Genomic DNA, 22346 nt, shown 5'->3' on the forward strand with positions numbered 1-22346 from the left:
GCCTTCCGGCATCTGCTAACTAGCATCCCGTACAGCAGGGAGAAGCCTGATGTTGAATGCTTTTCCTGGTCCAAATGTCACTGAGGCTCCCTGTCACTGCAGAAATCTCAGGACAGAGCCCCATGTAGAGTTGGTATATTTAAGACCAAAAATTCTGTCCACTAGCCCTGCTCTCCCCTGAGCCAGGAGAGGCCTCATTGCTGCCCTCGGCTTGGCCTGAGGGACTGGTGCATGCTGGGCAGGGCCTGGCACCCACCTCCTCCGTGCTGCATTGAGTGGATACCAGCCCGGAGGAGAGGCTGCTGCCCATTGCCTGCCCAGCAGACCTACCCTTACACACCCCACCCTGAGTCTTTGCCTCTGCTGTGCATCTCCTGAGTAGTCAGGTGTCCACTGGGAAGACAAGGGGATTCAGGCCACAAAGACCTGGACTCGAGTTCTGTCTCTACCACTTTATGGTTTGTGCCATCTCTACCTCTGAGCCTCACTGCTTTTCCTTTAAAACTGGTGTTTCCCTGCCCTGCCAGACTACGGAAGGCAAAGAGGACCGTGTTCTCTGTTCAGGGTTTTTAGTAACAGCTGTGGTTTCCTTGGCTTCTGAATCCAGCCCTCCCTGCGAGCAGTAACCCAGCCTCGGTCAGCAGTTACCATATGCAAAGCTTTGCAGCGGGCATTGTAAGGCCACCTGGTTTGCCCTTCAGTGCAGCCCTGAAAACACAGCACCCACTCTGCAGGGCTCTGCAGCACCCACCACCCGAGCCAGAGTCCCATGTGGCCGCAGAAGTTAAGTCCAAGTAATGCCTCAGCTCCTCAGTAACTGTAGCCATATTACCGGTGCTCGGTAGGCACGCATTGCCCATGAGCCATTTTGGACAGTGCAGCTGTAGATTCCATCACAGCAGAGGTCCTGGTGGACGGCGCTGCACTGCAGTAGCCCATTTCACAAATGTGACACTGAAGACTAGATCAATGACACATCACACTCAGGACTCCAGCTGAAGGAGAGGGAGCTGGGACATACATGGGGCCCATCAGCTGTATTGGACACACTGAGCTCTCCTTTATTGCCTTTATCTCCATGAATGCCTCCCCTTCCATGGACTCCTTGAGGACACAGCCTATGTTTGCTCTGCAGTCCACGGCCCACCCCAGTGGGCATCTGTAGCCATGTTTGCTGAGTGGATGGTGGAATGAATAAGTGAGTGAGCACAGCCTACTGAAACTGGGGGCATGCATCACTCCCCCCATGGTAGGAGGCACAGCACCAGCTGCTGAGAGGTGATGGATGGCCCCTCTCCTGAGATAAATGTGGCAGTCAAGGTAATCGGATTGTGTGTGACGGTCTAATTTGTAGGCAAGGGTAGGAAGCGCCCAGCCTTGCCTTGCCCCAGCCGCCCATATTAGTGTAATCAAATGCCTGGTATCTAAATGACTGGGCCCCAGTGATGGATGATGTGAGCTTTGTTAAATGCTGTTGCTCTGTCAAGCCAAACTTCCCAAGGCCCTGCCAGGCTCCTGGGCTCTTTAATTTGTTTTTTCTTGCTTGGTTATCTCTGTGTGGGGCAGGGAAGGGGGGCAGGGGGCTCTGTCTTCTCTCTGGGTCTTCAGGAAGGATGAGGAAGAAGCCAGAACTGGGGAAGGAGTGAGATGGAGTCACCTCACTAAGAAGCATTCCTAGGCTACTGCAGATAGACTTGGGGATCCCAACTCCCCAGAGCTCTTGAACCTGGGCCTTACCATGTACTCTGTGTCTTCTGTCTCTTTCAGACTCTCTTGACACCCTGGGCTGGCCTTTTCTTACTGAGATATCTGGGTATACCAGTTTTCCACTGGAATGTTGGAAAAATTATCACCTTTCCCTTATGGCTAGTGCCTGCCATGTCCTCTTTGAGAATCTTCCCCAATCCCAAGGTCATGGAGATATTCTCTTATATCATCCTCCAGACAGTGTATTGGGGGTGGGGGAGGTTTGGTCTGTGGTATGAGGTAGGGGGTCAAGTTTCCAGTCTGGTCATTCTAAGCTCTGAGCATCTGCTGTGTGCCCCAGACCAGGCTGGTCTTTGGAGAGGCAAGCGATAGGAAAGGCACCATTCTGTGCTCTAGGTGTGACAATCTGTTAGAGCCAAACTATGTGTTCTTAAAAGAAGAAGTTGAGAACAGCATGTACAACATGCCACCCTTTGTGTCAGGGTCTGATGTGCCTGTACCTCCCATGGCCATGCCGGGCCTTCCATTAATGCTGATTGCTGCCTGTGTGTCAGGCTTTGTCCTAGGCACTGAGGCTATGGCAGTGAATGTAGCCCACAAAAACCCCTGCACTGGAAAAGCTTTTGCTCCAGGCCAGGGAGTGGGGCTCAGCAGATACATAAGATAAAAAAGTAGGAGGTAATGAGTGTTATGAAGAACCAGTAAGCAAGGAGAGAAAGAGAGGGAGTTGGGTGGCAGGAGATGTGTTGAACTAATAAACTGGAAAGGTCAGGGAACCCCTCACTGAGAAAGGAGTAGGACAAAGGCATTTGGGGGTGAACCACATGGATATCCAGGGCAAGAACCTTCAGGCAGTTGCTGCAAAGGCCAGACTAACTCGAGAAGGGAAACCCAAAGCCACTAGCGTGATGCTCCTGATGAGAGGAACTGGACAAGAGTGGGGTCAGGAAGACCGGGTTTTTCAGTTTCGGTACATACCCTTTTTCCACTTCTATATATTTTTAATCGCATGTACACATTACTTCTTCACAGTAACATTTAGGAGTCAAGAAGGGAGGATATGAAATGTAATAGAGGGGAACCATCAGAAGTCACGGAAAAATAATAGGTTTGGAGGCCAGCACATGTGGGCCTTAATCCCTCTTCTGGTCTCTGTCTGAAATGGTAGCTTTATAAAAATGGATTTGTATATCACTTATGTGAATAAGAGGTAATTTTATTAATTTAAAAATAAATAGATCCCACTATGCCAGTTGTTTCGGCTGGTTGTCCTTGGGCAGGTTCCTTTACCTCTGAGTGCCAGTTTCCTCCTGGAAATTGGGAGTACTGATCCTGACGTCACAGATTGTCCGGAGAAAGAATGGAGGAAAGGGATGTGTCGAGTTTCTGCCTGGCCTGCAGTTGCCTCCCCGAGGGCATGTCCCTACATGGCCTGGGTCTCTTCAGGGCAGAGGCAGAGAATATGTCCTTGTCTTCACACTGTCCAAGAGCTTGAGATCCCTGGAAAGCCCAGGCTCTACTTCCAGCTCCTTCAGAGGCCGTCAGATTTGCCCTGGACTCCCAGGCTGACAGCCACCCAAGACTCTGTGTCCCTGCTGGGTGGTCAGCTGTATGACCAGCAGGCCCCTCAGAGCCCCCTCAGGATCCAGCCTGCCCAGCTGGTGCTTGCTTGGCTAGGGCCAGCTGGTCATCTGGTTCCCACACCCCTCTCCGTCCCAGTGTTTGCTTCTCTCTGGGTGCTGTGTTAATTTTTCATGGCCTCCATCAGAGGCAGAAGGCAGAGCGCTGTTTCCTGCAGGGAGAGAGCAGGCGCTGGAAGGAGGGAGGAGGGAGAGCTGTGTGGTGATTAAACACTGCAGAGGCCTAAACAAATGACAGTTCCCTCCCCCACCTGCTTTGCAAGAGAAACAGGGAGCCAGGCTTGAACTGCAGATGGCCCAGGCTGCTGTGTGTCCCCCACCTGTCTGCCTGGGCTGCCCAGTGCAACTACCCAGGGGCTGCGTCCTGAGCCACAGGATGCTGAGCACTGCAGGACCTACCTTGGTCCTGACAGCCACTGTGAGGCAGACCCCAACGCAGAGAGGGCTCAGGGCCATACAGCTAACACATCATGTTAGGAGGAGACAATAGTAAGTTACCTTGCGGAATGTAGGCTTAAGTGAGATGATGCCTGCAAAGTGCTCAGAACAACTGCCTGGTCTGAATCAAGTTCTGCACCTGTAGTAGCCACTGTCAGGGTTGCCCTGTTACACCTCCAGAGCAGCCAGGTGACACAGGTTTACATGCAAGTGAGGAAACTGAGGTGCACACACCTGTCAGAGACTTGACCAAGACCACACAGTTCATAGCTCAACAGATAAAACTGGGGCTCACCCACCTCTGACTCCCTGCCCAGTGTTCTTTCTCCAGCACCAAGGCCAGGAAGGGAGTGCAGGGTTAGACCTCCAGGACCACAAACGAAAAGATGAGGGGAAGTCAGCAGCTGTGTCGGAGACTGTCTGCCAAGCACAGGGCTCTCCTCGCCTGAGAGCTGGTGTTTATTCTGAACTCAGAAGGGGAAAGGGAGACATGGTTCCTTCCCACTCCTTTCATGCACCAAATGGCAACCGAGCTCACCTCTCAATCTAGAGCAGTGGTTCTCAAAGTGGGGTCCCCAGACCAGCAGTGTCAACATTCCCTGGGAACAGGTTAGAAATGCAAATTCTTAGGTGCCACCCCAGACCCACTGAATCAGACACCCCACAGGGGGGTGAGGCCCAGCACTTTGTATTTTAACAAGCCTTCCAGACATTCTAATGCACAGGCAAACTTGGGAACCCCTGACCTGGAGACCCAGTTGCTCAGTCCTGCCCTGAGACCTCACCATCCAAGACAGATTCACTTAGCCGTCACCCAGTTGTTATACTCTGAGTAACAGGTGCAGCCAGGAAGCACTAGATGTAAATGGAATTCTTATAAATGATTCTTATTTTCATTGCAACGAGGCAGCTGGATGTTTAAAGAAACCACGGAGAATCATATTATCACATAAAGGAGCTTCTGCAAAGAGAAAACTCTCCTTTCCCCCCCACCCCACCCACCTTTGTTTTATAAATTCAGTCTCTATGTCAGGCTTTCTTTGAATGGTGTCTACCTATACATAACTAAAATAGATAGTGTGCTGAAAGAATGGCAATCTCCAAAATGTATCAGGGTCCCCAGCAGCTCAGAAAGAGAGCCCGGTAGGATGAATGGAGGCCAGACTGATGTTTCGGGCGGCCAGCTTATCCACGGCCAACCCCTGCTGTAGTTAGGAACAGCCAGGCACCAGTGGTTTCTGGGGTGCTGACAAATATCCATACTCGATGTTTCTCGGAAAAGGAGTGGAGGACCGATTAGGAATCCAAGACTCAGAAACGGGAAATGTGCAGGCTCTTGCTGGATAAATGGATTAGAGGGGAAACGCTGCAACACATTTCAGAATAGAGAGCCCACTGGAAGGATGTCATCTCCCACAGTGCAAGGTCAGGAAGGAGCATCTGAATCTGCCACTAAATGCCACCCCCGGGGGCCAGGTCATGTGTCCCTGAGTGCGAACACCTGCCTGATTTCCAAGTGGGTGCAGCTGGAGTGGGAGCCTGCCTCCACCTCTAAGCACCTGCCGTGTGGCTCAGCCTCGGCTCCGTGCAGTCTCACCCTCCCAGGCCCAGAGTGGGGAGATGGGAACCACCGTCTGTCTCTTGCACCAGGAACCTGAGATCCTTGGAGGTTAACCAGGTCACTCAGCCAGAGGAAGCGGACAGGGGGGAGGATGGTCCAAATGGCTGGCAGCAGGAGAGCTGAGGCTCTGGTCAGCAGGTTTTTCCTGAATATGCTCTTTCTCCATGAGCAGTGAGTGACCTGAAGCCACCTCTGAGTAGTCAAGGGTGTGGATCACCAGGCAAAGTCCTGCCGCCTCAAATTTCTCCCTGCCCTTGTCACCAGGGCACACCCCCCTCATTCCGTCTTTAGGGTGGGGAAGCTTTCCAGGTGGTTCCTTTATTGAAACAAAGGTGCCCTGGAATCAGCACCCCCCTAATCCTTAGTCTCAGGACTAGGACCCCAGGAATGTTTGCTCTGGCTTTGTGAGCCCTGCTGGGTGGAAGAAAATCACCATTTGAGGGTCCTGGGGTTTGGCACTGGCTCCTGGCTCCCACAGGAAGAGCCCAGGGTCTAGGACTGGACGCGGCCGGGCAGAGGGAGGAGCCGCACAGCAAGGCCTGTCAGAGCTCCGACTCACTGCCCTTTTGCCTTCTGCGAAGTCGGACAGCTGTGTTTAGACTCCAGGTCTGACTGATCCTCAGAAGGGTCCAGCCTCACGCCAACCTCTCCTCGCGCTGGGGGTGGGAGGACACAGCCAAACTGCCAGTATCCAGCTGGGAAGCCTCAGGAAAAAAAGTAACCTACCCAGGGGAGAACTTGGTTCCCTTAACCCCGCCCTACCTCCTCCAGCTTTCTACAGGCAGTGGTGTTTAGCCCCCAGGAGAAACTGTACGTGCAGAAAAGAAAACAGGCTCTCAGGGTGGCGCCTGCTGGAATGAGGGCTGTACAGGTGCTGTGGTTCTCGGGGCATGGCTCCTGGGCGTGGGGGGCAGGGCAGGGGAGGCAGGGGCTTGTCTCACAGACCTCTGGGCTCTCTTCTGTCCTGCTCAGTGCTCCCTTGGAGCAAGATGGAGGTGAGGAGACTCTTGGCTCTTGGCACCCCACCCGCCAAGGTCAATCCTTGGGTAGCGAAAGGAATCTGCCCTGTTGGAAACTGTGTCCTCCCAGAATAGGGGGGGGTGACTGCACAGAGGCCTCCAGGCCTCAGTCTGTTGTTGGTGTGGCTCACCCTCTCCCCTTTCCAGCTTACTTGCTTTGCTATTAATGTTGTATAATGTCCAGTTGAGGTGGGCTACATCCCCACGCTTGCCCCACTACCAGCAAACATCCCTGGAGTAAGACAGAAAATCCTGCCTTGGTCTGGCCTGCCCTGAGCCTGGACACGCACTGAGCCAGGTCACCGTCTTCTCTGTGCCTGCTCCCCATCTCTAAGATGGATCCTGTGGCTACCCCACTACCAGGTAACTTGTGAGGGTCTGGGGAGCAAGGGTATGTGAGCCAGCACCTCGCAGGGGCACAAGATGCAGTGGTGGCTCCCCAGACTGGCAGGATTGAGGGGGCACCACTAAAAAGAAAGGGCCGTTCTCTTTCTGATAGAAATGCTGCCTTGAGCTTGTTTGGGGATGTCTTTCCAACTAACCCTGAGTTATCCAGGAAGACCCAGCTGGTGGTGTGATGTGGGGAGGGATTTTCCTAAAGCCCTTGGACAAGCTCTGCCTGTCCAGCGTCTCCTCCTCGGTCGGAGCATCCTGCCCTGCAGGCCCGGCCTCCACAGGGTGAGGGAACGCCAAACCGGTTTGGGAATCAGCCCTGCCAGCTCCAAGGTCCCCGGAGTTCAGTTCCCAGGGTGAGTTCACACGCCTTGAGACTCCCAGCTCCTGCCAACCCAGGCAGCCCTTGGGGAGACGGGGGCGGGGGGATGTGAGGAGCGTTCTGGGAGGGAGGAAGCAGCCAGACGCCCCCTCGGCAGGGCCAGACCAAGGCCCAGAAACGACAAGATGTCAAGCATGAGGAAGCAGGCAGGGCTGGGCAGGGTGGGCTGGGATCCGCCATGCACACCTGGGGGCGGCCACGCCACCAACCTGCTCAGTCCTTCCTGCACATGGTCCTGAGCACAGCACGCAGAGGACAGACGCAGAGGGACACTTACAGCTGAAGGGCCAGAGGACGGACGATTCCTCCTTGTTTGGACTTTCTTACCCACACAGTGATGGGAGATGACAGAGCAGGGAGCAGAGTGTGGGAACAATCTGGAAAAATAAGAAGCCGTTGAAACAGGGCAGTGTGCTGCTGCTACTGTTGGTCGTGCAGTGATATAGTCGGTTTGCAGGAAGGCAAAATTTTTTTCCCGCAAGGAAAACATCTCTCGTTTTATGTTCCAGGGGTCAGCTGTCAGGGCCACTGAAGTCCAACCCACAAGCCTGCCCCCCCCCCCCCACTGAATAATGTTTCCTGTAACCAGAGGGAATTGCTTACCCCTCAGCAGCTGCAGCAGCCAAGGCTACAGAGTCCTCCCCTCCCACCCATCCCTTGGGCTTCCACCCCCGAGTCCTGCACACACCAGCTGTCAGACCTCAGCAAATCCGCTCCACACTGTGGGCTCAGGGCTTTAGTGAACGGGGCATGTGGGCAAGGTGAGGTCTCTGGAGCCATTTCCATCATGCTGGGAGAAGGGGGAGGGTCCAGGCCAGGTGGGCGGACAGGCGGCTCATCCCACAGCACCTGCAACATTGAGCACCATCAGGGACACGACACCGCTGTGAGACCGAGGGTGATTCATGGGGCCACCCACTCTTTTATATATGGCCCAGAGAGGGGAGGAAGTTGTCTGAAGTCACACAGGAAGTTGGTAGCAGACCAGGGAAAAGAAACTAGGATGGAGTAGAATTGTGTGTGTGGTGGGGGGTGCGGGGGGCACACAGAGCCATCTCCTGGGGATGTGCCTATTCTCAGATTTGTGACATCACAGCCTCATGGGAGGAGAGAAACAATCCTGGACCAGCAGCAGGGTGCTGTCCTGTGGTGGGACTGTGGTTGAATCACTGCCTAGGCCTGTTTCTGCCTCTTGAAACCCAGGCAGCCTCATCCTCGGTCAGCCCCTCGCTGGGGGGCGTTGTGAGGCTGCAGTGAGGCACAGGGTGTCAGGCAGCTGGGAAGACTAAAGGGCTGTCTGTGCTCTTATCAGCCCATTAGGTCCTCCCCATCGCTAGTAGGGTTATGCCACCCCATTTCAGAGGTGTGCACCCATGGCCTCAGCTGCCCAACTGGGTCAGCAGCCGCATTAGGGTGGATGCTGGGTCTCCTGAGCTGAGCAGCTGCCGCCTCTGGCCCTAGGGCTTTAAGTCACTGTTCCTGGCTCTGCCCCTCCATGGGCGTGTGCCTCCTGTGTTTTCTCAGGAGATGACCTGAGAAAATGGGGAGGGGGGCTTTTTCCATTTCTGGGGCACTCAGCAGTGAGGGCCCATTGCTGAGGACGGACAGAGTAACAGTTCTGTAGATGTGATGTGCTCAGAGGTCATGGGTCAGAGCAGGAATCCTGACCTGGGCTCTTGTCCCCTGTCCCACCTCTGGCTGAACACACAGGATGGGGACTGAGGAGGGGCTGAGAGATGCCCTGTGTCAGCCACCCTGCTGGCCCAGTGTGGAGAGAGTGGCTGCAGAGGACTGGCCTGGGCTGCAGGGCCTGTGCTGAGTGAGAAGTGAGCAGCTTTTGGGGCTCAATTCCATGAGAGCCTGGGGTCTGCCCAATACAGTATGAGCAGGAAAAACATTGGGTATGAGTATAGCTGGGTGCTACGGAACAACACTGCCTGCCCGGAGGGCACCCAGTGTGAAGGAAAAGGTACAATGCTGGGCCCCAGGCATTTTGATATCCTCAAGGGACATGTTCTTAGTTACAAGGAAACAGTAACAGTTCATTCTTATAAAAACCTTCCTGCATGGCAGGCATCATACTAGCATTTTGTATGTATTGTTTGTTTAATCCTCATGACACCTTAGAAGTGAGGTAGTATTTATTATGCCCATTTACAAAAAGAGAAAATGAAAAGCACGGAGAGGTTAAGTAACTTACCCAAGGTCACACAAGCTGCTAAGTGGCTGAGCTGGGATTTGAACCCAGGCAGCCTGGCTCGAGAATCTATTCCTTGGCCACTCCCTTCTGGAGGCAGGAAGTAGTCAGCACTTTATAGCTTCCAGTTGAGACTCTGGCACAAGACTCACCATCTCTCACATGCAGTTGAAAGCTTGGGCCCTTCCTCCGCCTTAGGACTCCTCATGCCCGGCCAGTAAGCAGCTGTTACTGCCCTTGCACTTCACAGGTGAGATGGGGAGACCAGCCCAGGCTGTGTCATCTCAGTCCTTGGGTCCTCCAGCCCCTCACCCTCCCCTCCCAGGCCCTCACCACTCCTCCTTTTCTCTGCACAGGTCTGGGGAGTGGAACCCTGGTCCCCAGGCACAGGCTGGGCGTCTCCAGTGTCTCTGACTCCCCAGCTTCCCTGGACATTGGCCCCAGAACCCCATGTTGGAAAGAGGAAAGAGGAAGTGGGTGGGGGCATTGAGGGTGTGGCCTGGGACTGGGAGGCAGGAAGAGGAGAAGGAGCAACAGGATCTCCAGGAACCCCTGGGTGAGATGCTCTGAGTAGGCTCTTGGCCCTCCTCCTGCAGGATGGCTCCATCAACATGCAATGAGCAGAGGGCCAACCCATGAGCAGAGAAAAACTAGAGCTACAGCTGGCTTCCCCAGTGACACGGCCTGACGTTGTTTCTGTAAACTGCTTGCTTTTCTTTCCCCATTTTGGAGTAGCCCACCAATGGGGTGCATGTCACCAAACAGGTATCACTTGAGAGGTTAAGTAACTTACCCAAGATCACACAGGCTGTAAGTGGCTGATCTGGGATTTGAACCCAGGCAGCTGGGTTCTTGGTTGCAGATTTCATTTGGTGACAGTGCCAGTCTCTGGACACATCATGATGGGATTCTGTTCTGGACTGATGCTCCCGAGGCCGGGTCCCCAAGGAATGGGGAGCTGCTGGCAGGTTGAAAGCCTCAGGACTCCAGGTCACAGGCGTTACCCTGGTCGTTGGGTCTCAGGTGTGGTGTGCCCAGTATCTCTCCCGCCCTCTGCTTCGGGTTATCTAGCTGTGATTCATTTCAGCCTGTTAGTCTTGTGTTCGTGCTGCATAGCCTATGCCAAACACCATGCTGGGCCCTAGGTTTGCAGAAATGAAACCCTTGAATCCCAATGAGCTCATGCTCTCGCTGTAGAATACCACAACCTTTCCCCTGGGTAGCCCAGCTCACTCACTCATTTCTGCATCCATCAAGCATCTACCGTCTTTCAGGCCCTGTGCACCCTCTGGGGACACAGATGGGAAAGAGGTGATCAGAATACATTTACGGAAAAATTCCTCTGGCTGCCTTGTGGTGTGAGGGTTGGCGGGAGGCTGGTTTGGAGACTGAGATAAATGATAGGACGCTCTTGTCATAATTCAGGGCTGCGGAAGGTGATTGGAACAGGCAGAAGCAAAGGGGAGAGACAGTAAAGGTAATCAGGCTGCAATGACCCATGGGTGGACGGGTGGGGGAGTGTCTTCCTGAGGTGGTTTTAGATGCTCCTGGGATCCTTGTGGGTGTGCAAACAGAACTGGGATGCCTTTCCATCCTTGGGGAAGGAAAGGCAGCTGGGAGGAGCCCGGTGTGGAGGCCTGGTTCTTCTTCCTGACTCACCAGGCAAAGCCCTCCAGCTGCCTGTGCCAGACTTCTCTGCAGGAAATGGGACTATACCACCTTCTGCTGCCATTTCAGAGGGTCTTGTATAGACTTAGTAAGCTGACGGAATAGAAATATTTGAAAATGCAGCATTAGTATTTTCCATTTAATAGTGAATCCTACTTGTGTGCTCCCAGGGACGCTTTCTGCCTTGCTCTGCAGGATTCTTCCTCAGCCCTACTCCATAGCCTGCTTCAAGAGCTGCTGGGCCTCCTGGGTGCCCCTGAACCCTGCCCCATCCCTGGGTCTCCCAAAGTCCCTCCCACACTCACTCGCACACTCACAGAGTTCCCCTGTTCTCCAGCAGCCTTCTAGCCGCTAAGATGCTCTTTGATACTTAATATGCCTTTGTTTCATTTTGCGTGTAGCTTCTCAAGGCTGCTGTGCATTTGATAATTGCCCTGCTTGGTCCTTCCATCCAGATCTCTGTACCCTCCTCCCAAGACAGCCATGTGCTCCCACTACTGCTCCTGTCCCTTCCCAATCCCCAGACCTTACAGGAATGTGTACCCCCTGACACTGCACTGACTAGGCCTTCCCCACCTCCACCCCTGCCCCCATTCCCTCCATAGGAAACAAATGCCTTTTTTCCTGTGGCCACATGGCTGCCTCCAGTCTTGGGCTCCTTTTCAAATCCAAAGCAAGTATGGCGAGGGGGCAGTCTTTCACGTGTGCCCAGGCAAGTTTGTCCACCTCTTTGATGACCTGCCTAGACTCCAGCCTCTGCCTCTTCTCCACCCCAGCCCACTCACTGTCTGCTGGTAACTTGGCAGGTCTGGAGAATGCAGCTCCACCCTCCCAACCTGGAGCCCAGGTAGTTCCCAAATCCGGCCTTGCGGCCTCTTCCTCACACTGCCTCTTGCCTCTTGGGTCCAGCTGGCAGCACCAGCTTTGCACTAGCCTGTCTGGTCATCGCACCCTGGGCATCCCCTCTTCCAGATGCCGAGTGTACAGAGGCAAATGCATGGGCTGTTACTGCCCCCAGAGAAGGCACATCGGGGACAAGGCAGGACAAAGATGCCCCACACCTCCTCTCAGGACCTTCCCTCCCTCTTATATCTGATTTCCTTTTTCTTGTCCCTCCAGGGCACTGTAGTGGCTGCTGGCTGCAGGGGGAAGCCAGAAAGATCTGGGGGAGCAAATGTCAGGAACTTGGCTCCCTTGATGCCCTTCCTCAGACCTCCGTCCTGCACCCTCCTGACTCACAGACCTGGCATTTGTTTCCATTTCTCTTTCAGAGTTTGTTCTGCCTGCACCATAGCATCCTCTGGTGCAAGGGCCCCTAGAGGTACTTGATCCCATTAATAGACCTCCCCTTGTCACACACATCCCTATGTTATGTACCACTAGGGAAGAAAATCATGCCACCAGTCACACCATAATGTGACTGTAAGACTCGTGCTGCTGGCAAATGACCTTAGTTGTTTGAGTCCACAGCAGGTCTGGAGTGGAAACCCTGCTGTCCCTTGTGACTCCCTAGATAGGCTGCAGAGCCGTAGTGGGAGCATGAGAGGTCAACCTGTCATGTCTTCTCCCTGGCTGGAACCCCCTCTCCCTTCCACTGACCCATCAGTGCCACTGCCCCCCCACCCCCTGTGAATGTGGCCCTCCGGAACGCGACAGCCAAGTGAGAGGCCTGGGTTTCGGGCTGTTCTGGATCCTAAGGAGCCCCCTCTGAAGTAGCTGCCATTGGGCTAGGTAGCCACGTGCTGCCCACCCCCTGGGGAGTCCTACAGACACCCTAGGGAAGCCAAAATACCTCCCTTGCAGGGCTGCAGGCGCCTTTTTTCACTGGCTGAAGGGGGAATTCATCATTGCTGCCTGTGTCCCAGGTAGAGCAGGATATATTGTGTGTTCCTTACTCTGCCCCTTGGTACTCGCTTCAGCAGCTTGAAAGGAGGCAGAAGGAAGGGGCCACTCTGCAAAGCCTGGGGCCTGGCGCTTAGAGACACTCTGTGCCCACCCCATCCCCTGTGAACTCCCAGAGCTGCATACCTACCCAGTTCCTTTGTCTCTGTGATCTGCTGTGTATTAGAGGTGGACAGAGACACCAAGGCCCATCCTGCCAGTCACTCATCTACCAACCAAGATCAATAATGCTAATGTCACTGTAGCAAACACGCATAGCACCTGCTACGTGCCTAGTGGGCCTCCTGGGTGCCCCTGTTCCTCTGCTTCTTGATGGTAACTCAGCTCATTCTTAAACTCCCCCATGAAATGGGGAGTAAAACTACCACCACCCCACGTTAGAGATGAGGAGGCAGGCACAGGAAGGGGTAGGTGACTTGCTCCAGGAGTCACATGGGTGGTAGAACCCGAGCTGAGATCAGGTCTTGTGGACCGGCGCCAGGGTCGGTTCTCACCAGCTCTCCTGGGGCTGTGTGGTGGGGCTGGGACTGAGGGGCTGCTTTTCTGGGGCTGCTGTGGATTACAGGGTCTGTTGGTCCACCCGTCCTCCCTTTCTGGCTTCTGCTTGGAGACCCCTGTAATTGATTGACAACACTGACAACTCATGTCCACTCTTTGGGGTAGGCAGCTCTTGTTAAGTCTGATCCACAGGTGGGGAAACAGGAGCTCCAAGACGTGAAATCTCAGCCAGAGAGTGGCAGGACACAGTTCAAGCCCCATCTGTGGGACTCCCGGGTCAGGCCACTTAGCCCCACTCCCCACTGCCTGCCTGCCGTTGTTCCCCACCCTCCCTCCCCTGGGTGGTTCAGGCCCAGGTACCTACTGGGGCTCCCTTGACACCCTCTGGAGTCATTTCTCCTGCTCCTGAGGTGCTTTACTGCCTTCAGTGAACAGAGCGCATTTGCAGGCATCCCTCCCGACTCTAGAGACCACACACAATGCTTTCGGGGACTCTATGTTTATTGTGCACTGGACACTATTTTAAGCACTTTATAGGTGTTAGTGTCATTTAAATGTGATAATCCTATGAAATGAGCATTAGTATTGTGCCCATTTAACAGATAAATTGAGGACTGTGGAGCTTGTGTAATTTGCCCAAGGTCATGTAGTTCTCAGTGGTGGAATACAGACTCTTGGGGTGATTAATACTCACAGGACAAGGCAGACAGCTGGCCACAGTGGCTGCCCAGGTAGTAAGATGGCTGGTATCTCTTCCTGAAACTCCTCCTGTAAACAGGCGTGCTCTGTGCACCCTTCACCAGGCCTCCCCATCCTACCCAACCCATCCTGGGACACGCCAAGCCTGGTACACCTCCCAAGTCCCAGAGCATGTGCTCAGGAGCCCTTTCCATGCCCCACCCTGACCAGAAAAGGTTGCAGGCAGGACCCTCCTCATCAGCTCCACCTGTACAGACAGCCCAAATCCAGGCACACATGCAGGGCACACCCATACACCCACCCCACTGGGCTGTCTTTCTGTCCTTGTCTGATCCCCTACCTGCCTCTGTCTGTCGGTCCCCCTGGGTCTCTGACAGTGCTCAGACTCCCCATTTGGCTTCAGAACCCTGCGTGTTGTCATAACTGGCATTTGCCTCAGAACAGCCTTCGTTGCTTTGCACCATGGTGAGAGCATTGAGAGCATGCTCTCTGGCTGCCCACCCGCCCACCATGGGTCTGCCGCGAGGTTTCTGTGCTAGCTGGCCACTCAGGCCGAGGGAGCGAGGGGTGGAGCCTCCCTCCCTCTCCATCCTTTCCCTCTTGGTTGTAGGAATGTGGCTGTCATGGCATCTGTGTTGTGTCGTGGCTGTCAGATACATCACATCTGTTCACAGCATCCCAGGCCCTCTACAGCCTGGCCCTAGTATGCCGCCAGCCTCCCTTTGTTCCCTTTATGGAGAACCACTCCACCAGGGATAGGAAAACAAGGGCTGCCCGTGACCAAGCAGGGGACTGCCCTGTGACATTGGAGGAAGATTCTGAATGCCCCCATGGTGCCTCCCATCCCCTCCCACATGTCATAGTGGTCCCTGGGAGGAGCAAGGGCTGGGAGGGGCAGCCTTGGGCAGAGTGGGCAGCAGGCGGCACCATCTGTGGCCGTCCTTTGTGCTGGCAGCCAAGCAATCCCTCCATCACTTCGATCCAGCAGGCCTCGTGCTTGGCATGCAAATGAGTTTCCAGATGCCCAGTGCCCCTCCCGCACAAGAAGCAGCAACTAGGGGCCTGGGAAAAGAATGGAGCAATCTGGAAATTCATTTCTGTTTGTTCCAGTGTCTCTGAATAGGATGCTTCCTCCTCCAGCTGCAGCAGATGTGTGCTGGGCACCAGTTTCTGAGCAGACACACACAGGCTGGGGGGGCCTCTCCACCCTGGCACCCTCTTCCCTGTGCAAGTGGTGGCAAGATGAACCCTACAGAGAGGGGTAGGACGCAGCTTTTAAGATACAGCTTGCCCACTGGCATCCCCTCCTGGAGGGAGAAACAGGTACCCTCTTGGGAGGGGGCACAGGCTGGGTTTCAGCCCCATGCACAATCTTGATTGGCCACTATATAAGCCAAGCAAATGAACCCAGTGGCTGTGGTGGGACCACTTGCCACCCAGCCCCATTCCCCACGAAAACCACCACACTTGTCTTGCCCCCTTGGCCCCCAGCAGACTACTGGGAACATGGGCACCTCCCTTCCAGTCAGCTCATGGGGACTGGACAGGTTTTCTCCTGTTCGTCTAATAGCTGCTTCCTAGACTTGCCCATCCAGTGAGGGACAGGAAAGAACTCACTGCTCCCCAGGATGCCAGACCCCACTCACTGCCCACTCCTGATAGAGCTTGCCCAAGCCATGGGCAGGGCCAGAGCCTGGCAGGGTCTCAGAGGGTCCCCAGCCCTACCTGTCAGGACTTTGGGCTGACAGGGGACTCTGTCCAGGATCTGGGTAATTTGAAGTGGCAGCCTTGTATTGCCACTGGGGCATCATGCATGTGGGCATCTTCCCCTAGTGCCAGCTGAAGGTGGTAAAGGGTGTGATTCAGACAAGACCTGAGGAGCTCCTCATTGAGACAGTGGGGCTGAAGACCCTGGCCACCCGGTTTTTGCCTTCATTAAAGTGAAAATCAGGCCTCCTTAGACTTGCTTCTCTGGCAGCAGGAGCTTCCTAGTCGTCCTGCGGGTGTTGGTCCCACCTCCGGGTGAGAGCGCTGAGGCCACCTGAGGGAGCTCTGTGATTCTCCCGCCCACCGTCACCCAGTGGGGAGCAGAGCCAGCATCCACAGCACCCAGCCTGGGGGAGCGAGGTGCGGGTGGGCGCTGCAGGGCCTGGTGGCCGAGGTGCCTGCTGACCATCCTGTCCTTCCTTCCAGCCCTGCTGTCGTCCTGGTGCGAGGAGCTTGGCCGCCTGCTGCTGCTCCGGCATCAGAAGAGCCGCCAGAGCGACCCCCCCGGGAAGCCACCCATGCAGCCCTCCCTCAGCTCCATGAGCTCCATGAAACCCACTCTGTCACACAGGTGAGTGGCCTGTGCCCCCGGGGTGGGGCCCAGGGCCGCTGGGGTGGGTGCTTGGGCCCCACACGTCTCCTCGAAATGCCCCTCAGGTGGAAACTCTGGGGTGGGGCCTCTGAGCAGCTGTGCAGATACTATGTTTTCCAAAATGCAGCTGTTTTCTTAAATCCTCGTGAGTGAGCACTGCTTCTCCTCCATCAAAACTGGTTGCAAGGATGGTCTCACTCACCCAGCCTGACCTCTTTGTCCCTTTGGTGGATGTGGGTCTCTTCTTCAGGCTGTAGACTTCCAACAGAAAGTTAACACTCCTGGACCCAAGGCCTTCTCTCTTTCCTGAGCAGGATCTTGAGCAAACCCAGAAATACCAGGGCCAGAAGGGATTTAGGAAGGTGACAGAGCTGCTGGTCCCACCACCAGACAAGGACAGAGCCAGCCCAAGCTGGCCAGACAGTCGCTGAGAGGGACCCCAGCTCAGGGCCAGAGCCACCAGGAGCCCCAGGTCACAGGTGGGAATGGGCTTGCCAGAAGCCGCCCGGCACCAAGGAACTGGCCGGTCTGCCCTGCACCCGCCTCAGCAGGCAGGTCCCCAGGTACTGCTCAGAGGTCCCTTGGTGAGCTGGAGATGCACTCTGCGCACTATACCGGCTAGGCTCACCTTGGAACCACAGAGCCTGCCATGCTGCCTGCTCTCCCTGTGTGGGCCCCTCTAGGTGACCCAGAGGGCCATCTGCAGTCAGAGCTCTGACCTAGGCAGCTGCAGCCCAGAACACCTGCAGGAGACCCAGGTCACACCACTGAGGTGCTGCCGGAAAGTTGGATGCTGGCCAGGCTTTATAAATCGAATTAGAGACTGTTGACTCTCGGAGCCATAAGGGACCCTGGAGTTCCTCTGGTCTAGCCCCCTGCCTGGGCAGGATAGCTCTCAACATGCAGTTCCTGCCTCAGTCAGAAGCACTTTGTACTATCACTGACTTTGCCTCACTACTGACCAGGCTATGACAACTTCAGCTCTTAAAATAGGCCTCCTCTGTGCATGCTTCTGGGGGCCTTGGGGAGGGTGGTATTGTTGGCATTTGGGCCAAGGTAATTTTTCATGGTGCAGGACTTTTCAGGGCATTTAATATCTTGGTCCCTACCCATTTGGTTCTTCTAGTGCCCTCCCTTGGCATTGCAAAAGCACCCTCCCACGTTTTGGGGGTGGGGTATCACCTGTGGTTAAGAACCACTGCTCTAGAGGCAAAACTTGCCTCTGTTCACCTTCCACCTCTTGCCCCTGGCTCAGCTAAAAGCTGCAGGACTTCTCTGAACAGCTGCCCGGCCATGAGAACAGGCTGTGGCTGGATGCATCGTGCGCTGCGTACTCAGCATTTACCCTCGTTACACTTTAGCTCCTTTAACTCAGTCCTACCAGAATCATTCTGCCTTTCATCTTAGCACATCTCATGTCCTTTCCATCCTCCCCTCCTCCAAGTCATTTTAGTAAAGCTGTTGCCAAGTAGTCCCCCCAGAGATCTGCCTCAGACCTGCTTGGTTGTGGCCAGTCAGACCACTGAGTGCCCCAGATCTAGACCACAACTAGCCCTTTGCCAGGTCTTTGCTGAGTTAAGCTGAAGGTATGAGACCATTTGGTTCTGGGGTTAAACAGGAAGTAAGAAAAATAAGGGAGAAATGGAGACTAAGACTTAGTGAAGTAAGATTGGGAGCTGGCAGATCAAGGCAGGGTCACGATTAGGTGACAGGCGGGTTTGGCCTTGGGATTTAAAAGGAAGAAGATGGCCAGGCTGACTGTCAAGAGGCTGCCCAGAGGACATGGGCCTTGACTTTGAAGGAGTTGGTCTGGGAGGTAGGTAGGTGCATTCTGTGAACTCAACTGACTCAGACTGACTTTCCCAAGAAATGCTGGGGGCAGAAGAGCCACTAGTTCAGCTCCCTGAGCATACCCATGAATGACAGAATGCAAAGAGGCAGCCTCTCGGAAAAGGGAGAGCTGAGTGTGTTGGAAGCCCGGTGAAGCACTGACCGGTAACCTTCTGGTTCCCTGGAATGCAGCCTCCTACCAGAGGGCATTGAGGGGGCGGGCACTCTGGAAAACACCTCCCACCCTGAATGGCAGAATCAGAAGGGAAAGTCGGGGAGGGCAGGGTACTGAACCACACACAGTGATCTGCCCTTCACCCAGCTGTGAGCCATTCAAGATCTGGAAAGTGGTATCTGATCCTTAACTTGATTCTGATCTGCATTGCACTTTATTTTCCATTTTATTGTGGGGCAGTTGAGACCAGAATGTGTTGTCAGCTGAACCAAGACCAGCCATGTCCCTTCAGGCCCAGGGCTAAGGCCGAGTGCTTGTGGCTGTTGAGGCCCCTGATTCAAAGTTAGCCAGTCTCTACTGTATCGTCATGAATTTCCCCGGGGGGAAGTCCCTCATTTCCAGGGAAACTCCAGCGGGGTGCATCACCTTCTAAGTCCCTCACGTAATTTCCCAAACTGGGAAAGCCTGTGGCCAGGCAGTAGGACCCTTTCACAGTTCCTGTAGTGACCTGGACTTGAGCCAACAAATATTGCTGTCTTCCCCAGATTTTTTAATGAATCATTAAAAAAGTCATTTGTGATTAGCACATTGTCCATATGCAAATCAGTGCTGCAAAGGTAATTAAAAGCCTAATAAATCTTGTTTACACTCTCAATTTGATTATAATCAAAGCCTGCTAGAGCTGGGGAAGCTTCCAAAGCTGACGGGTGCCACCCGTCCTCTTCCAGGTGAGAGGTTAGCGGCCCCTAGAGGAGGGGTTCCTGGGTGGGCCCTGGTCTCCCCTGGGACTCTGTGTGGGCCATGGCCTTCCTTCTGTGCAGCAGCACACAGGCCCTAGAGCCAGGCTGCTGGGCTTTGAGTTTTGGCTGTGCCATCTTCTATCTGGGTAACTTTAGGCAGTTCCATAACCTCTCTGTGCTTCAGTTTCCTCCCCTGGAGAAATGGAATAACAGCAGTGCGGGGCTTACAGCGTGCTTCCAGGCCTAGCACACAGGATGCCTCATGCACCCAGTGCCATCAGACTGTGATGTGCTCATTGGTGATCGACTAACAAAGAAGGGGCTGATCAAAATTGACCCCCAGGCTCCTTTCCTTGGTCCCATCACACCACCTTTACAGCTTAAATTGTTTGCTCTTTTGTACATAGCTGTACCCCAAGCTCAGTTTGTCATAGACCCTTCTTCTTGCCCCCAGAAAATTAAAAAAAAAAAAAAAAGCAATAAGGGGGGCATAAATCCTGCCCCATCAGATCCAGATTGCCAAGATGCAAGGATCTTTTCCTCTCTCCCTTCCTAATGAAAAAATTTAAACCCCTCTAATATGCAGTTAGCTGCAAAGTTCCTCTCTACGTTTCACCGCAGGGAAGAAAGGAAGCAGGCCCCAGTGACTGTGATGATGGAGAGCACCGTTAATGGCTCCCCGAAATTAAAGAGAGTGGGAGCTTCAGCTCCTCCCCGGCTGGGTGTTTCATTAGCGGTAACACTGTAGCCTTGCACGGAGATGGGACCAATATAGCCAGATCAGGGAAATTAATTAGGGTTTGACAATACCCTTAATAGGAATTTGTTATTTCTCCCAAATAAAGTGGCTGTTAGAAGTGCAAAGGAAGAAATAACTCATCCCTCCCCTCCTCATCCCTCCATGAATGTCTGCAGACACTGCCAGGGGAGGCATCCAGGAACCTCACTCCCTCTTTATGGGCTTTACTCATTTTCTCACATTTAGCAAACATTGGTCGGTGCCCATGGAGCCGGCAAACAGACATGTAAGCCATCTACTGTAACTACAGTGTGAAGAACTCTTTTATATGAAAAAAATGTGCTGAGGAAACAGAGGAAAATGCCCTTGGTTTTGCTCAGGAGAGTCCTAGGGACTTTGTGCCAGGCACTGTGCTCAACTTTACCTGTATTCATATGTTTCATCCCAGGAGAGTGTTGGTCCCACTTTACAAATGAGCAAGTTGAGGCTGACTTAGGTCATAGAAATCGTCAGTGGCCAAGCCAAGGTTTGACCCCAAGAGGTCTAACTTCAGAGGCCAGGTAGCTAACCACTGTCTGCAAGGCCTCCCCCTGCCATCTGAATATCACCCTTAAAAATGTCTAGTCAGAGTCCCTGAATGTTTGCCATTATACTCAGTCCAGGCCACAACTAGTGATTTGATGTATAAGCTGTTTTTTTTCTGGGGACCCTTTTTGGGTTTTCTCTGCAGCCAGTCTTTAAGGCCAAACTCTTTATGTATCCTCTGTCCCTTCACTGGGTGGCTTCCCAAACGTGACATCTTTGAGAACCCCTGGAAGCTATACCCCTTCTTGGAATTCTTGTGGACTTCCAGACAGCCTTCCTTTTGTTATCACCATCTTTATTTGGGGAAGTGCTGCCTTACTGGGTACTCAGCTCCCTGAGACAGTGGATGTGCTCAGGCCCACCTGGCACCCTTGTCCTCAATGAACTCTGGGACCCTGTGAACCTCTGCTCCTACAAGATGCATCTATTAAGCCTACTTCAAGGAATTAAATGAGTTCTTAGGTGAATGTCAGTTCTCATAGTTCCTTGCATCTAGAAGCCACTCAATAAATCATAACAATAATAGCAGGAACCATTTTAAGGTGCCCAAGGTATGCTGGACATGGTCTTTTGCCTTATACATGTGAGTTCTCAATCCTCATGACAGACAGCCTTCTAAGGAAGGGCCTATTTTCATCCCCATTTTACAGATGAAGACACTGAACCCTAGAGAAAGTAGCTCCTTCATTAGCTTCCTTGTGTCCCTCCCTGGAGGGCAGGACTTCTCACTTCCTTGTGCCAGTGCCCATGTGGTCACGAGCTCACTGTAGGTGGTCAGCAAGCAGGCTTAATGAACAGATACATTTATTCATTCTTCCGCATACATCAGAGGAAAAACACAGAGAGGTGGTGTTTCTCCTTGGCACTTTGGTTAGCAAAGATTTCCTGTACCCTGTGGGTATGTGAAGACATCATGCCAGGCACAGGTAGCCTGAGAACTCGGGGGCTCCTGGGGCAGAAGGAAAAAGGCAGGAAGGTTGTCACTCAGGCTCCCTCTAGGGGCCCAGGAACAGGTGGAGCAAGTGGAGCTCAGGCCAGTCGACATTACAAGGTCTTCCTGGAGGAGGAGCCTAGAAAGGATGAGTGGTATTTTTCACAGGAAGGATGAAGCATCCCAGGCTGAGAAGAGGCCCAGAGGTGAGAAAGCAACTGCCCCGCTGTTAGGAGGTGCTTGGCAGGCAGAACATTGCTAAGATCCCAAGTGGCTTCTGGCACTGGTGCCTCTGTATATGGAAAAGAATTTGGGGGGCAGTTTGGGCTGAACAGGACGGTGGCTAGGGGCAGCTTGTGGTATGAGACCAGGGCTTGTTGTATTGGGGGTGCACAGAGCTGGGCATGATTACAGAAGTGGGATTCTCGGATCCCAGGGGCCTAGGTGTCTCTTGGAGCTGCTATCAGGTATGGACAAAAGGAGGGAAGTGGTTCCCAGTGGGTGGCCCCAAAGTGTTAAGTAAGGACCTCTGACCTGACTGAGCATATCTGCTGGTTAAATAGTACTTGCTGGGGAGGGAAGGGGCTTCAGGACACCCCACAAGGTCCCCTAGGCCTCCTTTTCATCACCATAGGCCCCTCTCTCCCCAACAAGGCCCAGGAACCTGTCTTATTCTTCTAGATGAGGGGAGCGGGCCCCCCACCCACCCCCGATAGCAGTGTGTGAGTGCAGCCAGGGCTGACAGCTGCCGTGGGCCTGTGGGGGCGAGAGCCTTCACCGCGGCAGCAAGACCGTCTCCCCAGGAGATGAGTCACAGCCGTGT

The 22346-nt window shown here is 53.9% G+C and overlaps 1 protein-coding gene across 11 annotated transcripts in view; it reads left to right on the forward strand.

Moving 5' to 3' along the window:
- ZMIZ1 (zinc finger MIZ-type containing 1) overlaps positions 1-22346 on the forward strand; it is a 224350-nt gene that overhangs the window by 173565 nt on the left and 28439 nt on the right. For 9 of the 11 annotated variants that reach the window (XM_036928780.2, XM_036928785.2, XM_036928784.2 and 6 more), the window contains one exon: positions 16358-16502. In XM_036928780.2, coding sequence (XP_036784675.1) covers positions 16358-16502 — 145 coding nt within the window. Of the gene's footprint in view, positions 1-9625; positions 9648-10853; positions 10875-16357; positions 16503-22346 lie in introns of those variants that run through there. The other 2 variants (XM_057506065.1, XM_057506064.1) reach the window with 2 other exon arrangements.

Source organism: Manis pentadactyla, chromosome 8 (assembly GCF_030020395.1).
Source record: "Manis pentadactyla isolate mManPen7 chromosome 8, mManPen7.hap1, whole genome shotgun sequence".
In the NCBI taxonomy this organism is placed as follows: Eukaryota; Metazoa; Chordata; class Mammalia; order Pholidota; family Manidae; genus Manis; species Manis pentadactyla.